At 46.1% G+C, this 22,156-nt stretch overlaps 1 protein-coding gene across 1 annotated transcript in view; it reads left to right on the forward strand.

Annotated features, from left to right (window-relative positions):
• Positions 1-258: 258 nt before the first annotated feature.
• Positions 259-22,156, forward strand: part of ZRANB1 (zinc finger RANBP2-type containing 1) — a 31,923-nt gene continuing 10,025 nt past the window's right edge. The window contains exons 1-5 of the mRNA XM_032190729.1: positions 259-420; positions 10,406-10,503; positions 11,279-12,129; positions 19,373-19,560; positions 21,164-21,317. Coding sequence (XP_032046620.1) covers positions 11,316-12,129; positions 19,373-19,560; positions 21,164-21,317 — 1,156 coding nt within the window. The 5' untranslated portion in view covers positions 259-420; positions 10,406-10,503; positions 11,279-11,315. The remainder of the gene's footprint in view (positions 421-10,405; positions 10,504-11,278; positions 12,130-19,372; positions 19,561-21,163; positions 21,318-22,156) is intronic.

The raw sequence follows: 22,156 nt of genomic DNA on the forward strand, positions 1-22,156 counted from the left end.
CCCCCCTGAGGCTCGGGGAGGGGGCCCGGGGGCTGTGCAGCCGCAGGCCGGGGCTGTTTCCATCCCCCGGGGGGGCTTTTTGCTGTTTTATTTAAAATTTGGCTGGTTTTTGGTGATTTCTAGTGGGTGGGGGGCGCCCCCCCCCCCCCCCCCCTTCCCCCCGGGTGCCTGTGGCGGCGGCGCGGGCTGCCTCAGAGCGGGATTTTATTTTATTTAATTTATCCTCGCTGCGCGCGTTGCCTCAGAATATTTTATTTTTATTTTATTTTATTCTTTTCTGCTGAGCCCCAGCCGTTTTTTTCCCCTCTCTCGTTGAAGAAAGTTCAGGGAGCGAGAAGGAGAGGGGGGGGGGGGGGGCTGACCCGCGCCTCAGCGCCCCGCCGCCACCGCCACGGCCTGCGCCGGGACACGGCCCCTGAGGTGAGCCCCTGAGGGGGATTTTGGGGGGATTTGGGGGGTTATGGGGGGGGCACACGGAGCTTCCCGGCCTCACAATGGGGAAAAGTTCCCCTGGAATGGCCGGGGGGGGGCCCAGGGGCTGGGGCAGGCTCCGTGTGCCCCGCTGGGGGGGCTGTGTGTGAGCGTGGGGTGAGGGCAGGGGGGGATCTGCAGCGTGGGTGGGGGAAATGTGTGCTGTGCGCTGCCCTCACCTCCTCTCCCAGGCTTTCAGTCTTTAAAGTGTGTGTTGTTGCCAGCAGAACGCCCTAACGGGAGCTTAAAAGGGATCTGTCTCGCTCGAGGAGCAAAACCAGAAGCAAAATCCGGTGTTTTTGTCCTTGGTGACTGCAGAATAGGTCTGTGATGGCAATTGTTGTTTCCCAAAGCGGTTAACTAGGGAGGGGAGCACAGGTAAGCAGCAGGAAGCGTTCAGGAAGTCTCTTATTTGCCTCCTTCCTAAGCCCGTCCCGCACTGGTGTCTCAGCACACATCCCTATGTAAAGATCACCTCTGACTGCAGCCCGTCAGAGCATCGAAACTTCCTTCTGGATGCATTGCACTTTGTAGGATTTGGGAAACCTGAGCTCTGTGGTGTATTCCTCTTGAAGAAGAAAGAAGTTGTTGCCTTTATTTTTTATTTTTTTTAGGCTGCTTAAAGGAAGGCAGGCGGATGGAGATGACTGATGAGGCTGTAATCTGTTGTTGTGGAGTTGTATCCATTAGCATTTTCTCAGAAGTATAATTAAAAGTATTAATTAAATTGGAATGCTGAGCGGCGTAGAAGCATCAGTGGGATTCATCGCAGAGGCATGGCTCAAATTGGAGACTAGTTAAAATTGGTCAAGGCATTTTTAGTTGTATTTAGGCTCATGTGTGGCCATTTTAATACTACGTCATTTAACGTGTAAATTCCTGGGGGGTGGGAAATACCATCCGTGCTCGGTGTTCTTTGCAGGGTAGATCCACAAATAAGTCAGAAATGGAAGTAGAAAATACTTTGCTGATTGCATGGGAAGCTGTTTTAATGCATTTGGTCAAATAAATGTGTGTTTGGGCACCCCAGTGTGCTGCCTCCTTCACGTGGCAGTGACTTTGGTGGCGAGGTTTCCCTTTGCAGTGTCAGGGATGAGATTATGTGGGACTTGAGATCAGTGCATCCCTCACCACCACGTGCCATCTTCTGTGGAGATTGGGTTAGTTTGAGCTGGTCAACGTTTGTGTCAGTGAGTAATCCTCATTTTGACCGTAAGAATTACAATTCCAGTCTCTGTTACTAAAATGGAACTAAACTTCACTTTGGCAGCTGGAAATGGCTGGCTGGACCGTAACACAGTTCTTAATTTAATTTTTTTTTAAAGTAGTACTACAGATGAATAGGGGAATGAGGAAGAGTTGGAAAGAGACCTATTTATTTTTTTTAAACACAGCTCATGAAGAGCTTACTGCTTCCCCTGTCAGATGGCATAGCTCGGTAACATCAGTCCAGGAACAGGTCATTGCAGCTCCGCAGTGTCAGTTGAATGGAATTTGCTATACCGTAAAAAGAAGATGTCTCAGATCTTAATCAGAAGATAGAAGCTGTTTGTAATTCAGGTATTTTCCTGGACTGTGAGACTTGTCAACTTGGGGGGGGGGTTTATTTGTGTTTGGGTCATCAGCTGCTGAAGCACAGGCTCTGTACGTGTGTAAGTTGATTCTTCTGGAACTTTGTTGAAATGCGAGGTTAATAATAGGACTCACCCCTTCGGTGTCTAACAGCAAATACTTCAGAGCAACAATTAGTGTGTAATAATTTGAATTATTTCCTTTTTCCTTCTTCTGTGGCACAGGCAGGTGGAAGCTCTGTAGTCAAACTGCAATTTTTTTCTACCCACCACTTTTCAAACCCCCCTTTTTTTATTTTCTATGCCACTGTCCCATTTGTACAAAAACTTGTTTCGGTGCAGACCAGAGAGGAAGAGGTCTGGAGGGAGTGGAGTAGGGGATGAGTGAAGTTTAAAGAACCCTCTTCAAGAGGGGTTGACCTTGGCTCGAGAAGGAAGAAGCAGTTGTAGGTTTTATTTATTTTTAATCAAAGAACACGGGAAGTGTAATGCGCTGGGACGAGTGGAGGAGTTCCTGGTGTGTGCAGAGCATCTTGTCTACAAAACAGACAAGTTTGCAGCTCTCTGCTGCTTCTTCTACACAGCAGGCATAAATAAGCTGGCTTTTTTTTTTTTCTTTGGTTATTTGAGTGTAAACTTACGTATCTGCCCTGCTTGTTGGGACAAGGATAACAAAAGCTGGTACTTCTGAGACGAATGCTGGGGAAGGCACAGAATTTACATCTGTCTTTAAGCCTTAACTCAAAACTGAGCCGAAAACCCTTGGAAGAAATGAGGGCTGGGTACAGACTGGGTACCGGGTGTGAAACTCCCGTTTCAGGGGGCTGCAGGGCTGGGCCTGTTGTGAGCGAGAAGAGCAGTGCTTCCTGAAACCGGCACCGGGGAGTGAAGAGGCCAGAACTCCCCCTGCGATGCTAGCAGGCAGCGTGCAGTGACATTTATGTGGGTTGTGCTTGCCATTGTTTTGTCAGCGAATCCTAAGGCTTAGGAATCCTGTCCTCTGGTTCTTTGGTTCGATTTTGCATCTGTTCTTGAGTGGCTTCCAATGAAACAGAAAGGTCTGATTTAATGGGGAGCTCAGAGATTTTGAGAAACCTTGAAGTCTTGTTGGGGCTTCGCCAGTTTCTTTTCAAGATCTAGAACATGAAAACTGTCCCGGCCATGGTTTACGTGACTCTGGAAAGAAAAATAAGCGTGAGTGCTCTGTTTTGTTTTCAGCAGTTTAGAACTGCTGCCATCGAGTAGTCATCTAGCGGCTTTGTGAAGTTGCACGTACTTTTTTTAGGTGCATTCATTTGAAAACCGTGAAGCTTTTGGGCCGTGGTCGGTTGGGTTCTGGGGAGAGAAATGACTCATAGGTCTGATAAGTGTGAATAATTCTAAAAAACAAAAACTGGTGAGGGTGATTGTGGGTTCATGAGAGAATCTCTTGTGGTTAGAAGGACCGTAAGTGCGTTAATGCTGACTTCTTCCAGACGGACGGGCTTGGAAGTATTTCTCATCTCCATTCTTCTCCCTGTTATCCAAGGGTGGAGAGTGTCTGTGCAGGGAGCTGAGGCCTGGGTGTTTTTCTGGAGCAGCTTCCACCTGCAGGTCTGGGTCGTGTGTGATTTCACGGGCTGGGGAGTATCGATGGGCTCGTTGTCATGCCAGCCCTCCAGTTTTTCTTTCAGACTGCTGAGGGAATCAGGGTTGGTTTGTAGAGGTGTCTCAGCAGCATCTGGTTGTCATTTAGGTGCCTGCTGCCAGATGGGCCTGGGGGCTTTGGTTTTGGCTACGGAGGCTTCCCCTTCCCCTGTGCTCATCAAGAAGCTGACTTGTATCACGCTGAAGCACTGGGAAGGCCCCCTGGGCTGTTTACCTATTTTTGACCTCTGCAGCTTGGCAGGGATAAAAATAATTGTCACCTTGCGGGCTGTGAAGGATTTACTTGGGGAAGGCTGCTGAGAATTATCTCCGGCAGCAAGTTACTCCCACCCTCACCTCCCACTCCCCGAAAGCAGGGGGCTTTGGGGCTCTGCCTCTGAAATTTTGCAGCAGCTGAATATCTTGCTTGATTTGTTTGAGCAAAAAAAAGGATTGCTAATGCTTAATAACAACATCTGACTTCCTTTTAAAGTTTGATGCGTGCTGTGATGTTAGAACTCTTTGGTCTTCCTCTGACACCTTGCAGTCTAGCCAATATCTTAAGAGGAGCTGGATAAAACAGCGAGCGCGGCTTGTGTGCTTTTTTGTGCTAGAACTTGAAGCCTTAAAAAATAGCCCAATTGCAAATGCGTGTACCAAAGACAGTCCCTGGCTGAATGTGAGAGTGGCTTGCCATTAATTAGGAGGAAGCTACACAATGGCCGATGCTGAGAGCGCGTTTCCTTCTCTCATTTGGAGGCAGATGGTTTTTCTCCGCCAAATGGTGAATGTCTGCATCTAGCCATGATCTAATTTATGGTCAGCCACTATTAGGGAGGTCCAGAGGATAATTACTAGAACTGAATGTCAGAAGTACAAATTTTAATAGAGTATTCCTCGGTTGCTGGACAGGTTTAAGTGTCTTTGAGTTTTGATGTCTGACTCCGCAGCGTGTTTTTGTTCGGAGCGTGACATCTGCTTTTCCTCATCTTGTGCAGGGGTGGCTGAGATCTAAACAAAAATACGAGCCTCATGTTTTAGGCGTATAGTCTAAACACAGATAAACCAGCTTTCTGTATTCGACCTCACTTTTTAGAAAGAAGCCTCTTGTTCAGCTTGTGCGTCGTCAGATGCAAGCATTGTAAAGCAACAATTTTTAAGACTGCCTTTTTTTTATCACGGATATTTGTTGTATTTGTACATCTTGGGTCCATATTCAGCTGCCGCCTGTTTGTGGTGATGGGATGCTTTAAATGCCGATGGCTGGATTTCTGTTAGTTTTCTGTTGGAGCTCATTATTTTGAGTCTGCTTGCTTGGTTTTGATTAGTGTGACGGGGGAGATGCCGTGTGTTATGTAACTGTTGAGCTGCTTACTCGCCTTTCACCAAATGGTATTGGTTTCTGAGTAAGAGTTGTATTTAGTCCCTCCTAATGTGTGGCAACATCTCATTTAAAAGGTTGTTAACTGAGATTTAAAAAAAAAAAAGAAACCAGAAAAGCACGCGTGCATTGCCCCAAACCACCACCAAAACCAAGCAAAGCAAGATGTAACTCCTGGAACGTGAGAGCGCTGAGTTGAGGCACTGCTCCTGTCTCTTAGAGCTTGTTTTCAGCAGTGAGTGCTTTCCTAGCATTTAGTCACAAATTTATCAGAGGGATGCCTGCTCTGACCATTGGAGTTCAGTAACAAATGCAATGGGAACGTTTACTCTGTAAACCCTACGGCAGGGTTAACTGCACAGCCCGGGAGCACAAAGTGCTTTGGGGGTAAACCTCGATAAAAAAAGCAAGAAGAGCGAGTGCGTGGCGTTGCCACACATCTGTTAGGGCTGGCACAGCGTTCCTGTGCCTGCAGAAGAGCCTGTGTGTAGCTGGGTTTACATCTGAACCTAAAGTTCCCTTTCCCCTCCTGTGTTTCAGCAGCCTCTGCAGATGGGTAATTTCCCAGCTGCCTGACTTCTTACTGCATTTGCAGGAGGAGGCGTCACCTCATGCTAAATTCTCTTGCTTACAGGGAGTTGGGCTTCAAGGTTTATTTGAAATGGCAAGAGTTGGATGGGAAGTGTGCCTAGAATACTGAAAAGATGCAGCGAAGTTGGAGTGTTTTTTTTCTGAATACGGTAAATGTCTAATAAGGTAGGCTTGAGGTGTTTGTCAATGAGATGTGAATCCGACCAAACACTGCGTTTGTTTTGATGTAGCTGTAAGTGAAGCTTGTCAGCATTCGCTTGGTGAACAGACCTAAAAGTTTTCATGAAGTCACAGCATTTCAGAACTTGTTTTGGTCAAAAGAGCTGCGTTTCTGGTAGCAGGTTTGTTTGCATAAGGTCACGTCTTCTGGATTGCAACCGCGTGCTTGTAGGAGTAGATGAAAAGGGGTGAGGCTGAGGTCATAGCTCAGGTCTGCAGCTCAGAATATTTGGTGACAGCATTGTCTGTTAAAACTCGTTTTTCTTCAGTTTTTATATGCTAAATTGTAAATAGTTACTCAGTTATAACCCAAGCATTTTCTTTTTTTCTCCACCACTGATGTGCTTTACAGATGGCATCACTTAAGTGGCGAGGATTTGGTGTTGCTCAACAGAAGTGAGGTTTGTGCCCGTTTTGCCTCGCTGATGCCTCTGAGGACAGCGGCGTTCTTCCTCCTTTGGGAGCGACTGAGTAGCTCCAGTGCTTGGAGAGCCGGGGCTGTCCCTGCGTGCTCCCAAAGCGGTGCCCTCGTGGGGACGAGGATGGGCGCAGTCTGTAGGGTGCCTGAGTCCCTGCCTCGTGCTTTGTGGCTGGCATCGTGCTGGGGGAGCTGCAGGCCAGGTCCTGCTGCCTGTGCCATGGCTGGCCAGTGCGTGTTCTGTGCAAGGCTTTTTTTTTCCTTTTAGCTGATCTGTTTGGGACAATGTCCTTTCTTTTTTTAAAGAGCTGCCCTAACAACCGGAACAAACCATGCTTACCTATTGCAGTCCTTGTTCCGAGCGTATCCAGCCTGATACAGAAAATGCTTCTGCATTTGTGACTTTGCAGTAATTCTTTTGTTCTTTGGTATAATATATAGTCATTGCCTTGATTGCTGAGCTTCCAGGTTCAATACTGATCTCATTTGGTTAGCCTGTTGGCAAGGACATTTTTTTTTTTTAAATGTAATTTTGCAGGGACTACAACGGCACCTATTGTTCCTTCCTTTAAGCTATAGAAGCTCGGGCAGGTTCAGAGGTTTTTTTCTTTCTAATATAGTGATCTGTTGAGCTTCAATTTACATGTTTGAAAAAGGAACATATTGTCTTCTTGATTGAAGCTTATGTACAGCTGTGTTTAATCCTCCAGACCTTCCTCCTGGCTGCATTTAAAAAAAAAATTGGCAAGTTTTTTTGTTCGAAGAGGCCTTTGGTACAGGTTGCTGCGGGCTTTGAGAAGATTCCCCTGCTGGAGCGCGCAGCGGAGCAGCAGTGTTTGTGAATGTCCTGTTGTAAGTCAGAACCACCGGGTCCTTTCCCCTTGTGAGCTTCTGGCTCAAATTCGTCGTGTGCCCCTCGGTGTGCTCTGTGGCTGTACACGACAAAGCCAGGCACAGCTGTCGGAGTTCAGACCGACACGTTTTGTCATAACCACGTGTGATGATGGCCCAGGTATTTGGCTTTAGCATGTTTGCCCTCAACAGCTTTAACCGGATTTATACACAGATAAGATCTCAACTTCAGCTTTCTAGGAACTATGACAATTTTTTTTTTTTTTTACAGGTAACTGAAAAAGAACTTGAGGCAGTGACGTAAAAGGGGGAGTGTTTGTGTAAGTGTGTCAGACTGTGTGGTGTTAATCACAGGCAGTTCTTCTGAGGGCTTTGTCCATCCCCTGTGAGCACATATTTATGTACAAACTTCACAGCAACATTATCCAGCTGTTAGTCAACAACGACAGCTGTCAGTGAGGCTCTTTCTCAGCAGACCTGCATTCAAACGCCACGTTTCAGAGCGCACGAAGAATCCTGTCAGCGAAAGTGCCCTTTGATCTCTTGCTTAGACTTGCAGCCCTGCTTCTGCCCGCTCCTTCTTGTGGTTGATGTGTGGAAGGTGTTACATCTGCACTCGTAAGCTGTTGAGTTACTAGATTCGGCGTTGGATTAGAGGAGTGGTGTGTGTGTGGTTTCCCAAACAAGTTGCTTCACGGAGCTCTGAAACCAAAATAAACGCAGGTTTGCTTTTAGGAGTGTAACGGCAGCTCCGTTGGCGTGGGGCTGCTCGGTGCGTTTTACCTGTAAGTGCAGAGCAAGGCTAGCTTTCTGTGGAAGTCATCACCAGGAGCAAAACGAGCGCAGGTGGGAGCACTGATCTGTTGGTACGGTCACACAGGGCTTCTGCCAGCAGCACTGGGCTCTGACGAGCCCCCCAGCGAGGAGCCTGTGGTGCAGGCAGGGCTCACGGGGCCGGCCGGTGGGCAGGGGCTCTGTCATCTGTGGCACGGGGTCCTGCTTCGGTCCCTGTCTGAGCCAGAGGAGAATTTACTTCTGGATGCCATGAATAGTTGACTTATGTCATGGAGATACAGGTCCATCCTGCCTTAATGTGTTTTTAAGACTTGACTTTTTTTTTTCCAGTTCCTGCATGCCACTTTGTGTTGTCCCATACACTTAAAACAGGAGCGTTCTTGAAACAAAGCAAAATTTTCTGATTGTTTCTTAAAAGTGACCTTTTCTGACTGGCCTTATTTAATAAAAAGGCAGTCTGTCAGTGCTGTGAGTTTTTTGTTTGCCATTTGATTTAATAATAATTTAATGTTGTCCTCTTTAATGTACTGAACTATTCCAGTAGTCTGTCCAGAATGCATTTAGCACGCTTCCTGTATACTGATCAATTGGTACTTGCTTGGAGTTCTGCAGGTTTTAATTTCTTGCCTGCTCGTGCTTTTCGGACATCGAGGCACACACCTGCGCCTCTCGGCCACTGCTGCGCTCCCTCTGTGCCAGAGGAGGTGCTGCATGATTCGACTCCTCCGTGCAGAATCCAAAGCAGCGAGTTTACTTGAAGACAGAGTGGTGAAGAAGTCATTCTGAAAAAATGTGCCAGTGTTGGAACCGCGTGGTGCCTGCCGGCCATGAGTAACAGGAATAAATCCGATGGCGCTGGTGGTCTTGGCATGGGCGTGCTGCTGGGGCTCACCCAGATGGAAACCCAAAAAACTGCTGCATGGAAGTGCTGTGTCTTTCTTCAAAGTGCTCTAGTGCAGGTGCACCGGCAGCATGCTGCTTCATACTCGTTTCTGAAAAGCGCCTTCAGCCGTCTTTAGAACCATAAAACATTCCTGTCTCTGAGCTTTGTTGCTCACACAGGCAATAAACTTACTTAAACGTTAAAGCCATTAACAAGTGTGTTCCACGAACGGTGGTGGTGGGGAAACCCTTGACCAAGTGGATTAGGTAAATCTGTCATTAAGCACGCTCACGTTTCGGAATTGCTTTGGCAAAGCCTTAATTTCTTTTCTAGAACAGAGAAACACACATTTCTTTTTCCTACAAGTTTCTGAGAAGTCTTTTAAGGCATTGACCTCATGTTCTCGTTACATGACCCTTACCCTTGTACAGATATGGGGACCCCAGTATGACCTTGCTCCTCCTTTTTTCATTTTTCTTTTCCTCTCTTAGAGTGGGCCTGAATTTTTCTGAGCAAGTCACGGAGGGGAAGCAGTAGGAAGCCGAGCTGCCTTCGCAGCACATTCCCTAGCCTGACACAGTTTTATAATGTATGGGTGGGAGGGGAGTGCTCTGCAGGCAGCTCAAACAAGTCATGGTAGAGCCCAAGCTTTCTGGAAAAAGCTCTGTGGGTTCCTGACTGCTCGCCTGCCTTCCTGAGCCAGAAATATGGGTTGAGAAAAGGCTCGGCCTGTCCTCTCCTGGCCACGCGATGCCACCTGATCTGGTGCAGAGAGCAGGGCTGAGCTGCTGGAAAAAACTGCTGCCTGCTGGGATCCACAGAAGGGAGGCAGCGAGAAGAATAGTTGGGGGAAAAGGGCACCCCTGTGGCTTTCCGTGGCAGCCTGAGGCTGATAAATCAGAGCGGCCGTTTAAGGTCAGGGTGTTGGTGAAGGCATCGCCGTGAAGACTGGGCTCACGTGTAAAGCATCTCCTAATGGGAGAAAGGTGTAAACTGGGGTTTAGTCCAGATCAGGATTTGATCCTGATTTGCAGCTTCTCTTAAGGTTTTGTGGTACTGGATTCTGGGTGTTTTTATTAACCAAGAGAGTTTGGGTGTGATGAACGTGAGAGCCATCAGTCAGCTGATAAGACAAGCTTTTTTTTTTTTTTTGAACAGCTCTGTGTGCATCATAATAACATATAAAGGAGGGCTATATGTCGGGAAACAATGCTATAATAAGAGGAGATAGACAATGTACTTTTTTTCTACTTATCCTTTATCTGCCTGCCTTAGTCTTTACCCCATTTGACCTCTATACCAACTGGCAGCAATTGAGAATTTTTTCCTCCCCATCCTCAGTTTCGGTTTCCACTGAGTGCTCAGGGATGTTTTGGGGTGACTTTGATGTTGCTTGCATTGAGTTCTCAACTGATTGCTTGTGTTCTTTTCAAACATTGATTTATTTTAGCCGGTCTGTATGTTAGTATTAGCAGGCCATGGCTGAGTTTAAACACGTAAATTGTGATCAGAGTAGGTGTGGCATTTAATAATTAACTTTCTGGTTACTCAGGTCCAGGAGGAAACCTATAATGAGTCTGTTTTCATTTTGTTTACAGGAATAGTTATCTGCTTAGTGTCATCCTTCGTCTTTGGCAATCTGAGGAAAAGGTCTGAGCCAGCATGAAGACGGACTCTCCTCTTCATTAGAGAAAAAGTGAGTTGGAATGGGATTGAAATCTGGATTGTAGAATGGGAGCACTGCGTTGGCTGCTCAGCACGCACAGCTCGAGCTTGCTTGTGAGTGTTCCTTTAACCTCACAACACATCTGCTGTGAGTGGTGTGGAATCAAGGCCTGGTCTTGGTTAAGCCTGTGTTTAAAAAAAGTCAAGCGTGTGCCTTTTTTTGTAAACTCCTACAGCTTGCTGATCCAAAAGAACTGCTTACTGGTATAACTGCCTACCTGGTACTCTTCCTTCCAGTCCTGTGATGACTTGCTGTGCGCATCTTAGCCTTTGTGTCATTTTTTCCTGTATTGCTGCATTCATATCGAGTTTTATTTCAGTAGTTTAATGCTTGTGACCTGTTTCTGCAGCCTTACTGGCCTCTGTTCCACTATTAATATCTCTTTAATATCTAATTAATGTCCACGCTTAATATCTCTTTTCTGAATATTTCTGGAAGCCTCTGTCCAAACTTAACAAATTCCTGAAATGAGGGACTGAATTTTCTTTCCCACAGTAGGAAATCCCAAATTTGGCTTCTAAGTGGCTCGAGCATTAGTCATTTAGCTCAAGTTTTGCCCTTCTCACAGCCCCTACACAGCGTCCTAATACTCTCAAGAAGATCAAGGTTGTCCCCTCGCCTGGCTTAACTTTCATGCTTTTTGGTGCAGCCCACATCAAGTGGGTTACACTTCATCTTTTGAGATTGTTTTTGGAAGCAGAGCTCGTGTGCAATTAGGTACTAACGATGCCTTCTGATCGTTTAGCTTTCTGCCTGACGCAGTTCATTTCAAGAAGTGCACGATGACAGAGCGTGGAATTAAATGGGCTTGTGAGTATTGTACGTACGAAAATTGGCCATCTGCAATCAAATGCACCATGTGTCGTGCTCAGAGACCTAGTGGAACAATTATCACGGAAGATCCATTTAAAAGTGGCTCGAGTGATATTGGTCGAGACTGGGACCCTACAAGCACCGAAGGAGGGAGTAGCCCTTTGATATGTCCAGATTCTAGTGCAAGACCGAGGGTTAAATCATCGTACAGTATGGAAAGTGCAAATAAATGGTCGTGCCACATGTGCACGTACTTGAACTGGCCCAGAGCGATCAGATGTACTCAGTGCTTGTCTCAACGTAGGACCAGGAGTCCCACGGAGTCCCCTCAGTCTTCAGGGTCTGGTTCAAGACCGGTTCCTTTTTCTGTTGACCCGTGCGAGGAGTATAATGACAGGAATAAACTGAACACAAGGGCTCAGCACTGGACTTGTTCTGTTTGTACATACGAAAACTGGGCGAAGGCCAGGAAATGCGTTGTGTGTGATCATCCCAGACCTAACAACATCGAAGCAATAGAACTGGCAGACACCGACGAGGCTTCTTCAATCATAAACGAGCAAGACAGAGCTCGGTGGAGGGGGAGCTGTAGTAGTGGGAATAGCCAAAGAAGATCTCCACCTACAACCAAACGCGAATCCGACGTGAAAATGGACTTCCAAAGAATCGAACTGGCCGGAGCTGTTGGCAGCAAGGAAGAGCTTGAAGTTGACTTCAAAAAGCTAAAGCAAATAAAAAATAGAATGAAAAAGACTGACTGGCTGTTTCTAAACGCTTGCGTGGGTAAGTTGTTCATTGCTACCTTCTGCTGTTAGCCTAGCGGTTGGGTGTTTGGGGAGAGTGAGGATTTAAGAGTAAACTTGGCATTGGGTTTTGAAACAGTTTTGTTAATATCTGCCTTTTAATTTTTAAGAGTAAACCTGAAACAACACCTGCTGATGGAGAGTGCAGAGTTCATCCAGAAGCTGAGCAGGGTTAGATGTTTTGCAGCTATGTGTGGGCGGTTTTGCCCTTTTGTTGGAATAAATATCCTCATACCAAAATGCTGTTGTTCTGCTGTGTAGTCCAAAAGTAGAGAAAACTACAAAACCAATCTAGAGAACGCTGTAGTACATACAGTATTGTATTTAAAAGGGAAAAAAACCTTTACTGGGTATTTGAAATCACTCTTCTCTTTGCAAGCTACGCTAGTAGAAGCAGCAGCTGCAGCTTGGGAGTATTTGTAAACAGTGTAGAGCTCACAACAGTACAAGATGCTCTGTCAGATGTTAAAAATAACACCAAAATATGTAGCTCCAAGAAACTGCATGTGTAATACTGACCTTGACAGTAATAATGTTGTGTTAATACAGATACTGTGGTGTAAATGTTTACAGGCTTTCTGAAAGTATTTTTCTAGGCAACTGCTTCAAAAAAATTCAAATGCAATTTTGTTTTATGTTGTAGTGCGTTCCTAAGGAGATTCTGGATAATTCTCCCAGTGCTGTTAAAGAGCAGAGACATGTGAGAGCAGGGTTTTCTCCAGTTATTGACCTTGTGAGTTAACTTTTGTGCTGTAACTTCCCAGAAGCAGATACCTCTTGCCCCAGCATACCCGCGGATTAAACACTTGAAATCCGCCACTATTTTTAGTGTAAAACTCTTCATTTGGAACTGTAGCATTGCTGGTATGTCTCGTGCTGTTCCGCAGGGTTTCATGAAGTCACTTCATAGCTTTTTGGTTTTTTTTTGGTTGCGTAAGTAGCTTCAGACACACTTCATTTGGGGAAAATAGCGAGGTTTCCTGGTACCTTAAGCTTCTGACATGTTAGCAGACACCCAGAGCCTTTTTCTTCTGAAGTGAAGCAACTGAAATTCTGTGTGACACTTTAGAAGTTACTAAATACCCGAGATCAATTGGTGGAGGTCATTCCTGTGACTGCCAAGCATCTCTCTTGAATTCTAATAGCAGTTGTATTACCTATTAGGGCTTTTTTCCTCTGCTTCTTCAATAGTGATTTTTTTTTTTTTTATATTCCAGTGTTACTGAAAATATCTTGCCTTTTCAGACTTAATGTGGCCATGGTGGTAATCCTCTATTTCAGATTGTGAACCTATCTATGTTTAAAGTTGCTTGTGCTGATAAGTTTGCATGTGAAATTTAAAACTGTATAAATTCTGTAAGGCAATAGCAAGTTGGTTCTCCTCAAATGAAAGTAGTTTGAAGGTATCTCGGAGGTGTCCTGGTAACTTGGTGAGAAAGCTGTGGTTCAGGTGGAGCTGTGTGTGCTGAATCTCACGACTGTTCTGCTGGAAGAGTTCATGGATTCCTCTCTGTAACTTAAATTTACTCTACTTTAAGTTAGAAAAGTCAAAAAAAAAAAAAAAAAAAAAAAAGGCAACCAAAGCTGTTAATAATGAGTCCTTAATTTCAGAATTTCATTTTGCTGGCAGCAGGAGTTACCTTAGGAAGGACCACTTAAAGCTTCGCCGCATCTTGTGTGCTGGGCTCTCTGGATGCTTTGCGGAGCACATCTGTGTGGGAGGGGTGCACCAGCTCAGTAATTCGAAGAGCAGCGAGCCACAGTCGTGCTGGTTGTTTTGTTGTCTTGGTCCGATGTGTTTAAAACAACTCGAATCTTGCTTGGACAGTTTGGCCTGAAGCACATGTTCCTACCAGCCAAATCAACCGAGTTGTTGTGGCTTAATAACTTATTGTTTGCCAGCCAGCTGGGGAGCTGCTGTGAATTTTGAGCTGAGCTGAATGCTTGTCAGTTTTTAGGCAAACACAGTTGCAAAATAGTATTAGGATGGTCTCAGCCCCAGTACCTGTAGAGGTTGGGGTGTGGTGCTTCAGGGCTGGCCTCGCAGTGGCACTGGCAGAGTGTGGGTGCTGCAGGGCACTTCTGGGGGTTTTCGGGGTGCGTGGTTCACTCCTGAGCTTGAACTGTAGCTCACAGGTTGAGGGTAAGCTGTATTTCTTCTCCTTTTCCATTCTCTTCTGCTCCTGCATCTGAACTGCTGCAGAAGTGCTTTGCTTTCCCAGCTGAGGTCAGTAAGGTGGCTTCCATCGTGGGCCAGGCTTTCTGCTGCAGATGGCGTCTCCAAAATCAACGCGGCGTGCGTTCCTCCTCTGTGTCTGAGAGAAACAACGAGGAGTATGTTTCCTAAACAAACCCCAAATATTTGGAGCGATCTGTAATGAATCTTGTTTTGCCGTGCGTCCTTAAAAGGACTGCGTGCACATTCCTGATATTCCAGCGTGTGCCTGCTTAGCTTTGCCTTTGTCAACTTTCTTATTTTTTTCCCGTCCCTCTCTCATATTTTCGGAGGCAGTGCCAGGTGTCTTACCCAAGCATCCACCAGCCTAGTGGGGAAGGAGAGAGCAGCCTGGAGGGCCCGATGTCCCTGCTCCCAGCTGGCACTGCCACCCAGGTGGTGCTCCGAGCTGCTCCTTGCTGTCTTCTTTCCATGTGTGTTTGGTGCAGGGCGCCTGGAAAGCATTGCTGCTGATGCAAACCAAGCTTGCTAAGTTGGACTGAGGGCTGTTTCAGTGGGGGGCGGTTCTCGGGTTGCTGCTTAACAAACCCAGAGCAGTTTCCTCGTCCCCTGAACCCTGCTGGGGGTTTGTCAGAGCCGTAATGAGGGAGTGGGAAGCGTATGGGTGGAAACAGGTGCAGGGAAGGCCGTGTGTGACTCCTTCCTGGGGTCACTTCAGGCTCTCCTGACGTGTCTGGGGGAAGTGAGCGTGAGTCAGTCACCCACAGGTGATTAACCAGGGCCAGCACAGCAGGGAATTTTTCCTTTGGCCTCTTGACTCTTTCTTTTAAAGGCTCAGTGATGTTTTATGCTAAAGATACCTGAGCAATGATCAAGAATGGTCATTTGCCCTGGAAACAACCAATAGCTAACTTTAAAAAATCATTCATACTTCTCCGTGCTGCCTCTGTTTAGGGTACAACTGTGCAAGCAAGTGGTCGGCCGTCGGTGCAGCTGGGGGTTGGAGACATCTGACAGGCAGGAGAGGGCACAGGGAGCTCCTCCAGCAGGTCTTCACGTGTGCTCTGCTCTGCCTTGTGATAACGTGCTGGGGACACGCTGTGTGCGTAACGTGTAGGTGCAGGGGCTGCTTGCAGAAAGGAGAACATCAGGCACTGGTTGGCATCCAGGCTGAGGTAGCTGCCTTCTTGGAAGCTGCCTATTTTTAAGTAGATGCAAGTTGCAGAGCTTGAGGAGCTAAGAAATGCAACGGGTTCATTGATTCAAAAAGCTCCCATTTTCATGTTGTTGTTCAGGTATTTTATCTGACCCCAAAGCCTTGCTCACGCTTTTCCATTAATTTAGCAGCAAAGCTGTATTTATTCAAGCAGGTATGGTGGGGATTTTCCTTGTCTTTACGTTGGTTTATTTCATTTCAGCTTAATCCTGTTCAGCCTCTTCAAAGACTGAGAGTGCCTGCGCCGTTGTGCCTGCATGTGTGCCTCTTATGGGGTGGTGTTTTACAGCTTTTGGGGTCAGGAGCCTGCTGCAGCCCGTTGCTGCCTGACCCACGGTGTCTGTAAGGAAAATGACAGCAAGCGTGGTTGAAGTGGGGGTTAATATTCTCTGTCCTTGCTTGCCTTCAGTCTTTCCCTGTGAATTTAAGCCTGGGGGCTGTCGGAGGAGCTGGTGGTTCCCCGTCCTGCCCCCGTGTTCCAGTTCTGCCCAGTTTTGTCCCTCTCAGCTGCCTGTGCAAGAGTGCGTACTCCAGAAAGGGCCAAGTAAATCAAGGCTGCTGCACGGTGTTTTCTTTGGGAGCTTTACACCTGGTGGCTTTGAAATCATGGAGACTGTGCAATTAAGGCCAGTAGGATTTGGCTGTGTAGGTAGCTGGTAAGCTGTCGTGTGTTTCCAGGTTTGCTTAGCTGCACTAAACCTTGCAAATATTTACATTTTCTGAAGGATAAATGTAATAGTGTCCTAGCTGCAGTAGTTGTAGTTTTTGCAACTAGCCTAATTACAGGGTTATTAAACCCGAGCAGAGATAACAGCTGCTATCTGATGGAGATGTTGTAACGGTTCTAGCAGGAGCAGCCTTGTGCAAACAGTCGTTAGTGGGTAATTAATATTTTTTAAACTGGGAGATTAAGAAGGTTTTTGAAAAAGGGCTGTTGTCTTATGGGAACACAGGTTGTGTGTCTGCAAGAGCTCGGGCTTTACTAGTGGAAGAAAAAACCTTGGGTTGTGCAAGGGAACGCGCTTCTGGAACGCACCTTAAAGGAAAAACTCCCCTCGCTGTGGCTCAGGAGCGTCCCCGGAGGTGTAAGGATCCCTCTGGAGCTGGTGTAAACAATCCGAGCTGTGCCCCAGCCGCAGCCCTGCGCACGGGGGATGCAATGTGAACAATCTGGAGGCAAATGCCACTCTTCCTCTGACATTTCCCCAGCGCGAGGAATGCGGTGGGTGTCCGCGGGGAGCCATCCAGCTGGCACGGGCTGTGTCGGGACACGATTCAAAGGCTGCTTGTTTAGCTAATCAGGCACTCGTGGTTTAGGAAACGTAGTGAATTATGGCAGCGGTAAACACTGCAGAAATGTTGCTTGTAAATAGCGTTTTGTTGAGCTGTCTTGAAATAAAGCATTGAATTGGAGGCTATCATCCATCCATCCATCCGATAGGAATCAAAGCCCCAGGAATGTGCCTCCCCTTGTCAACAAAAACACATTTGAAGGAGCTCAAACGGGGGAGATATTTGGGTAGGAAGAGAGAGATTTGGGCTGAAGAGGCTTGTGGTGACCACAGAAGAGGCAGTGCTGTAGTGACACTCGGAGTATTGTGGTGCAGATGAGCACCAGGCATTACAGCACGCAGCAGGTTTGCAAACTTCTTATAAGGAGACAGAGTGTGCAAAACAAGCCCAGTATGGTTTGATTCTGTGTGCCTTGAGTTCATCTGCTGGGAGTCTGCTACAGCAGAGCTAGGGCACACCTCACGGTGCATCCAGAAGCAAGTTTGCATCAATTTGTGGTAAAAGGGAGCTGCTTGATGCATCCTTTAGGGCACCTTCACTGTTATTTAACTCTCAGCATTGCCAGCCCCATCCCTAAAGCACATCTACAGTCTCAATTTTAAAGATAAGGTCTAGGCAGCATGTGTTGCTTGCCCGTTTGTCACGTCTGTATTGTCATTAGCTGAAATCCCACCAGTGAGATTTGGAAACGTGCTCTTCAAATGAAAACTTACGTAACTTCAGTAATTAATTCTAGGAGATGGAAGGAACTTCTGGGAATGCCAAGTACTGCAAGGCTGGGGAATAGACTGCAGGAACTGGCAGTCCCACGTGCAGCACATGTCACGGATTTAGGGCCTTGTTGCAGCTTGCAGTGAGTGCTTGAAGGCATTGCAAAACCTCTGATGCCTCCCAGCATCAGTCCCTGCTGAGGCCTGATGGTAGGAAGCTGCTGTAGCGGCTCTCCGGGGGGGGTTTAAGGGGAATAATGACAAATCCAAATTGCCCGGGCGTTGTCTGAGGGCTGTCAGTGTGTGCTGTGCTGCAGTGTGCACTGGGCAGCCTGGTGCACTGCAACTGCTGGGAATTTTGGGGTCTGATCTGTCACCATTTGGGATCACATGGGGTGTTTGATTCTTTTAATTTTGATGTATTCAACATATATGGGTACAAAGTGACTGCTAAGCTTTAGCCAGATGTTGTCCCTAACTCAGTAGAACAACACAAAGGGTGTCGTGAGGCAGCAGAGAGCCTGCTCTTCCATCAGGATTCTTCTTTCCCTGTGGTTCCTTGGCTGTTTGCTAACCGGTGATCTTGAGCCGAAGCCACTGTGTAATTCCTCGTAAGAAAATCAGTCGTGAGAAGCTGTGTGACTTCGAGATCTGTGTGGAAGTGCAGTGCTGCAGGTGGCATCCTTGGGATGAACGCAGTGTGCACTGACAGACCCGAACCTTCTCCCTGAGCATGCCTCACATCCACCCAGAAGTGGAAATGTAACGGGAGCGCGGTTGTGTTGGCCATATATCCCCTGGTGTGGTCCTCTAATTGTTTTTGGGGTCTGTGCTCTGCTTGTGAGCTGCTGCAGATTGGGGTTCTTAGCGGTGAGTTGGAAGTGTTCGTTTCTTGCTCATTAAAAATGGCTTCAAGGTTCTGCTTCTTCAGCTCATGCCCCACAAGAAAACAACGTAATGCTATCTAAAACAAGATCTTAATTTCAAAATCGCTCAACGATAAAGTCTGATACCGGAGTTGATGCTGTTAGAGACGATTCCACCACACCTTGTAGATGATGGGTCCTGATAATTGCAGCCAAGGAATGCGTTCAGCATGAATGGTCTTGATATGAGTGTGGCACACGAGTTAGATTGCTGGGGCCTGCAGAAAATTTTGGGTTTTTTTCCTTATCTTGCTTTAGAAACTACCACATTGTGTGTCTGTGGGTGTGGTTTATCTTTAATTCTCTGTTGAATTATTCTTTATATCATTACTCTCAAAGGGAAGAACTGAGTGGTAACTGTAAGTTACCATGAGCTGAAGAGAAACCTGTACTGTGTCCCCTTCCAACGCTATCCTAAACCATACTTGGAAGGGGGGAAAAAAGGCTTATTTCAAAAACCACATTAAGTGTTTGACTTCTTAGATCTGTTGGTTTGTTTTTAAGATAAGTGAGCAGGGGAAGATACAATAAAGTCACCTCTGTACTGTGAATGAACGACCTTCTGTCAGTGCTGCTGATCAAATGAAACGATAGCGAGTGTGTTCTGCTAGCTGCTTCCTGGCACAAGGGTCCTTAGCACCTCTTGATAGCCATATCTCCCAACTATTTTGGGTAGTAGAAAGAGCCTAGAAGGCAAGGTAAGTTTAAATATAGATACTTTTTTTCTCATTTCCCTTCGGGAAAAAAAGATCATTTGCAAGTTTCTTGATATTCAATTGATTTTTGTGTGTTAGGTCTGCATTAGACTATGTCGAAGCAAACTATTCCATAAGGGTTTGATCCAGAGCAGCCTGTTTGCTCTCTACAACGCATTGATTTCCAATTGTTTACTCCCCCTCCAGGAGTGGTAGAAGGTGATTTAGCTGCTGTGGAAGCTTACAAGTCGTCAGGAGGAGACATTGCCCGCCAGCTTACCGCAGATGAAGTACGCCTGCTGAATCGTCCCTCGGCTTTTGACGTGGGGTACACGCTCGTGCACCTGGCGATCCGCTTCCAGAGGCAGGACATGCTCGCCATCCTGCTCACGGAGGTGAGTTACGTGGGCTGCTGCACAGAGCAAACGGGAACCTGCTGTAACGGGGCCGTTGTGTGCAGCCAGGGACCTGGAAGGTGATGTGCCAGCAGATAGACGCTGCCGTTGTTCGAGGATGTGAGCTGCTGCCTTGCGCCTTTTTGCTCTTGGATGTTTCTCCCTGAGAAGCAATTTTACTTAAAAACTGTCTGGGTCTGGTGGTCTCGAGGACGCTCAGCTCGCCTATTAAAAGGTGCAGTCGTGGCACGTGTCCTGACCTCACCGGCGTGGAAGCTGCTAGCTATTGTGTGGCTTCCTGTGCCTTGGGTGGGGGAGAGGAAATGCCCCGAAGGCAGAGCTCTGAGATCAATGGCAGCTTAATTTTTTCTGAGTTTTGTTAATGAATAAGTCTACCTGGCAACGAAGTGCTCCTTTCTTTCCTCCCTGGGATTCCTGGGAGCAAATACCTTGCTTTGCAAAATTACTCCATTTTTCCACTCTTCACTGTTGCCTAGACTAGTTGGTTCCTCTGCCTCCTTGCTCTGGCATGTTCCAGTTCCTTGTTTTTTTTTCTCTGGAGCACCTTCCTTCTGGTGATCTTAGCCCATGGTCCACCTTTCCCTCGTAGGAGGCCCACGGCTATTGTTCTGTTTCTTGGTTTCTTCATTCTCTGACTTAGTTTCTCACCTGATCAAAGACAAAATTGTATTCTGCTGTTGCCCCTCCTTTATTCTGCCTGCTGCCCTCCCTGTTTTGATGTGTAATGCAATTCTGAAGCATGTGTTCATGAGGAAAGCAGCCTGCCTCAGAAGAAGGGCATGAGGATGGTGGAATGTGTAGAGTTGAGTAATTAAACAGAGCAGATGAAGCAAGACAAATGGACCTAAAGTCTTGATGGGCACATACTTACATGTGACTAATACCAGGACTTTTTGTGCAGCTCATATAGTTTTCTGCGTTGATAAAGTTAATTTGCTGAAAAACAAAAACAGAAAAATTTCTAAGAATATCAGTTCTTAGAAATACTTAAGAGTCTGAAAATGTCTGGCACTACTTGAGCCACAGTGATACCTCCCTTTGCTAGGGTATTAATTAGAGAAAATATCTTCTAAAGATTTCTTTAAATACCCAGTGTCACCCCGATGTCACTTGCCCTGTATCACTGTATGAGTTCCTTCTGCCTCTAGGTAGAATCCAGATAAATGTGTCTTACACTAATAACTTTGGGGAAGCTTCTCAGTAGGAAACTCTGCTATGGTAATGAATTGTAATGTTAAATGTAGTCAGGGCTCACGTATAGATTTTGAGGTATATTTATTATCTGTTGCTTTTCTCGCTTTCTTATTTCTACTGGAAGAAGTCATCTGTTAATTCAGTTCATTGATTTAAAGAGATTTTTAGCCAGTTGTGCTATCAGGTACGCTCTAAATGAGACATTAATTCATTGAGAGTAACTGTATTTTATCCTTCAGAGTACTAATGTTTATACCTTCAGTGCAGCACTTATTAAAAAACAAACAAACAAAAAAAAACACAAAAAAAACTTTTCCTTGATGGAGATGACTCCAAGTCTTCACACCTAACTAGAAACAACCTGAGTGCAGTAACTGTTGTGTTCCAGGTGTCACAGCATGCAGCGAAGTGCATTCCTGCCATGGTGTGTCCAGAGGTCACAGAACAAATTCGTCGCGAAATCGCTGCGTCTCTTCATCAGCGGAAGGGAGACTTCGCTTGCTATTTTCTGACTGACCTTGTGACGTTTACGTTACCTGCAGGTAGCTGTGAAATTCTTCTTGCTGCTGGGTGGTTGGGTTTTTTGGCTGTTTGATTTGTTCCTGTAAGCTAGTTGAGAGTTGTTTTGGATGTGTATTTTGATTTCTGTACATCATTCTTGTGAAGTTATCCTCTTCTGACGTGAGGAAATGGAAGAAAAGTTGAGTCATGTAAGGAAAGGCTGTGTAAAAATGGGAGCTCAGATGTTTCTGGGCTCTCATAGGATTTTTCCCATAACTATGTTAGTTTTCAGTCCTTTCCTGTAAGGCCCAGAGCCACTTCTTAGATATGTACTGATTATAGCAGTAACACTTTTTCAGTACTTGGAGGTACTCTGATATCAAGGCAATGCTATTCAACAGCTTGCCCATTAACAAACCAAACAAAACCAATAATTATTAGTTTTTGTTTTTCTTTTAAATTTTCATTAGCAGTTTTCCTTGAATAGAAGTACTACCAGAGGTAAGAAATACATAGATGTAAATTCTACTGATCACTAGATTCATCTGTCTTTTTTTTATAAAGCAATAGCACTGAGAACTCTGTCTGGAACCTCCTGTGGCTAAGTGGTTGCAAGCCTGGCTTATTTTTATACCTTTACCTTTTCTATGCAATATAGAGTCCCTTACACGTGTCCATGTGCGTGTGCAGATACGTAACATAGTTTTGCCCTATAAAAATAAATGTGTTGGAATTTGAGCAGGTGTAATAGTGATGATTGTTTGACAAGATACAGGAATCACAAAAGTTTTTCCCATTATGCAACTTCACCTTTCTTTAATGTAGATGTATAGTTGCAGGTTCTGTTTGCAAGGCTCTTGGAGCAGTTGCTAGCACTGGC

This window comes from Aythya fuligula, chromosome 7 (assembly GCF_009819795.1).
Source record: "Aythya fuligula isolate bAytFul2 chromosome 7, bAytFul2.pri, whole genome shotgun sequence".
NCBI classification, from domain to species: Eukaryota; Metazoa; Chordata; class Aves; order Anseriformes; family Anatidae; genus Aythya; species Aythya fuligula.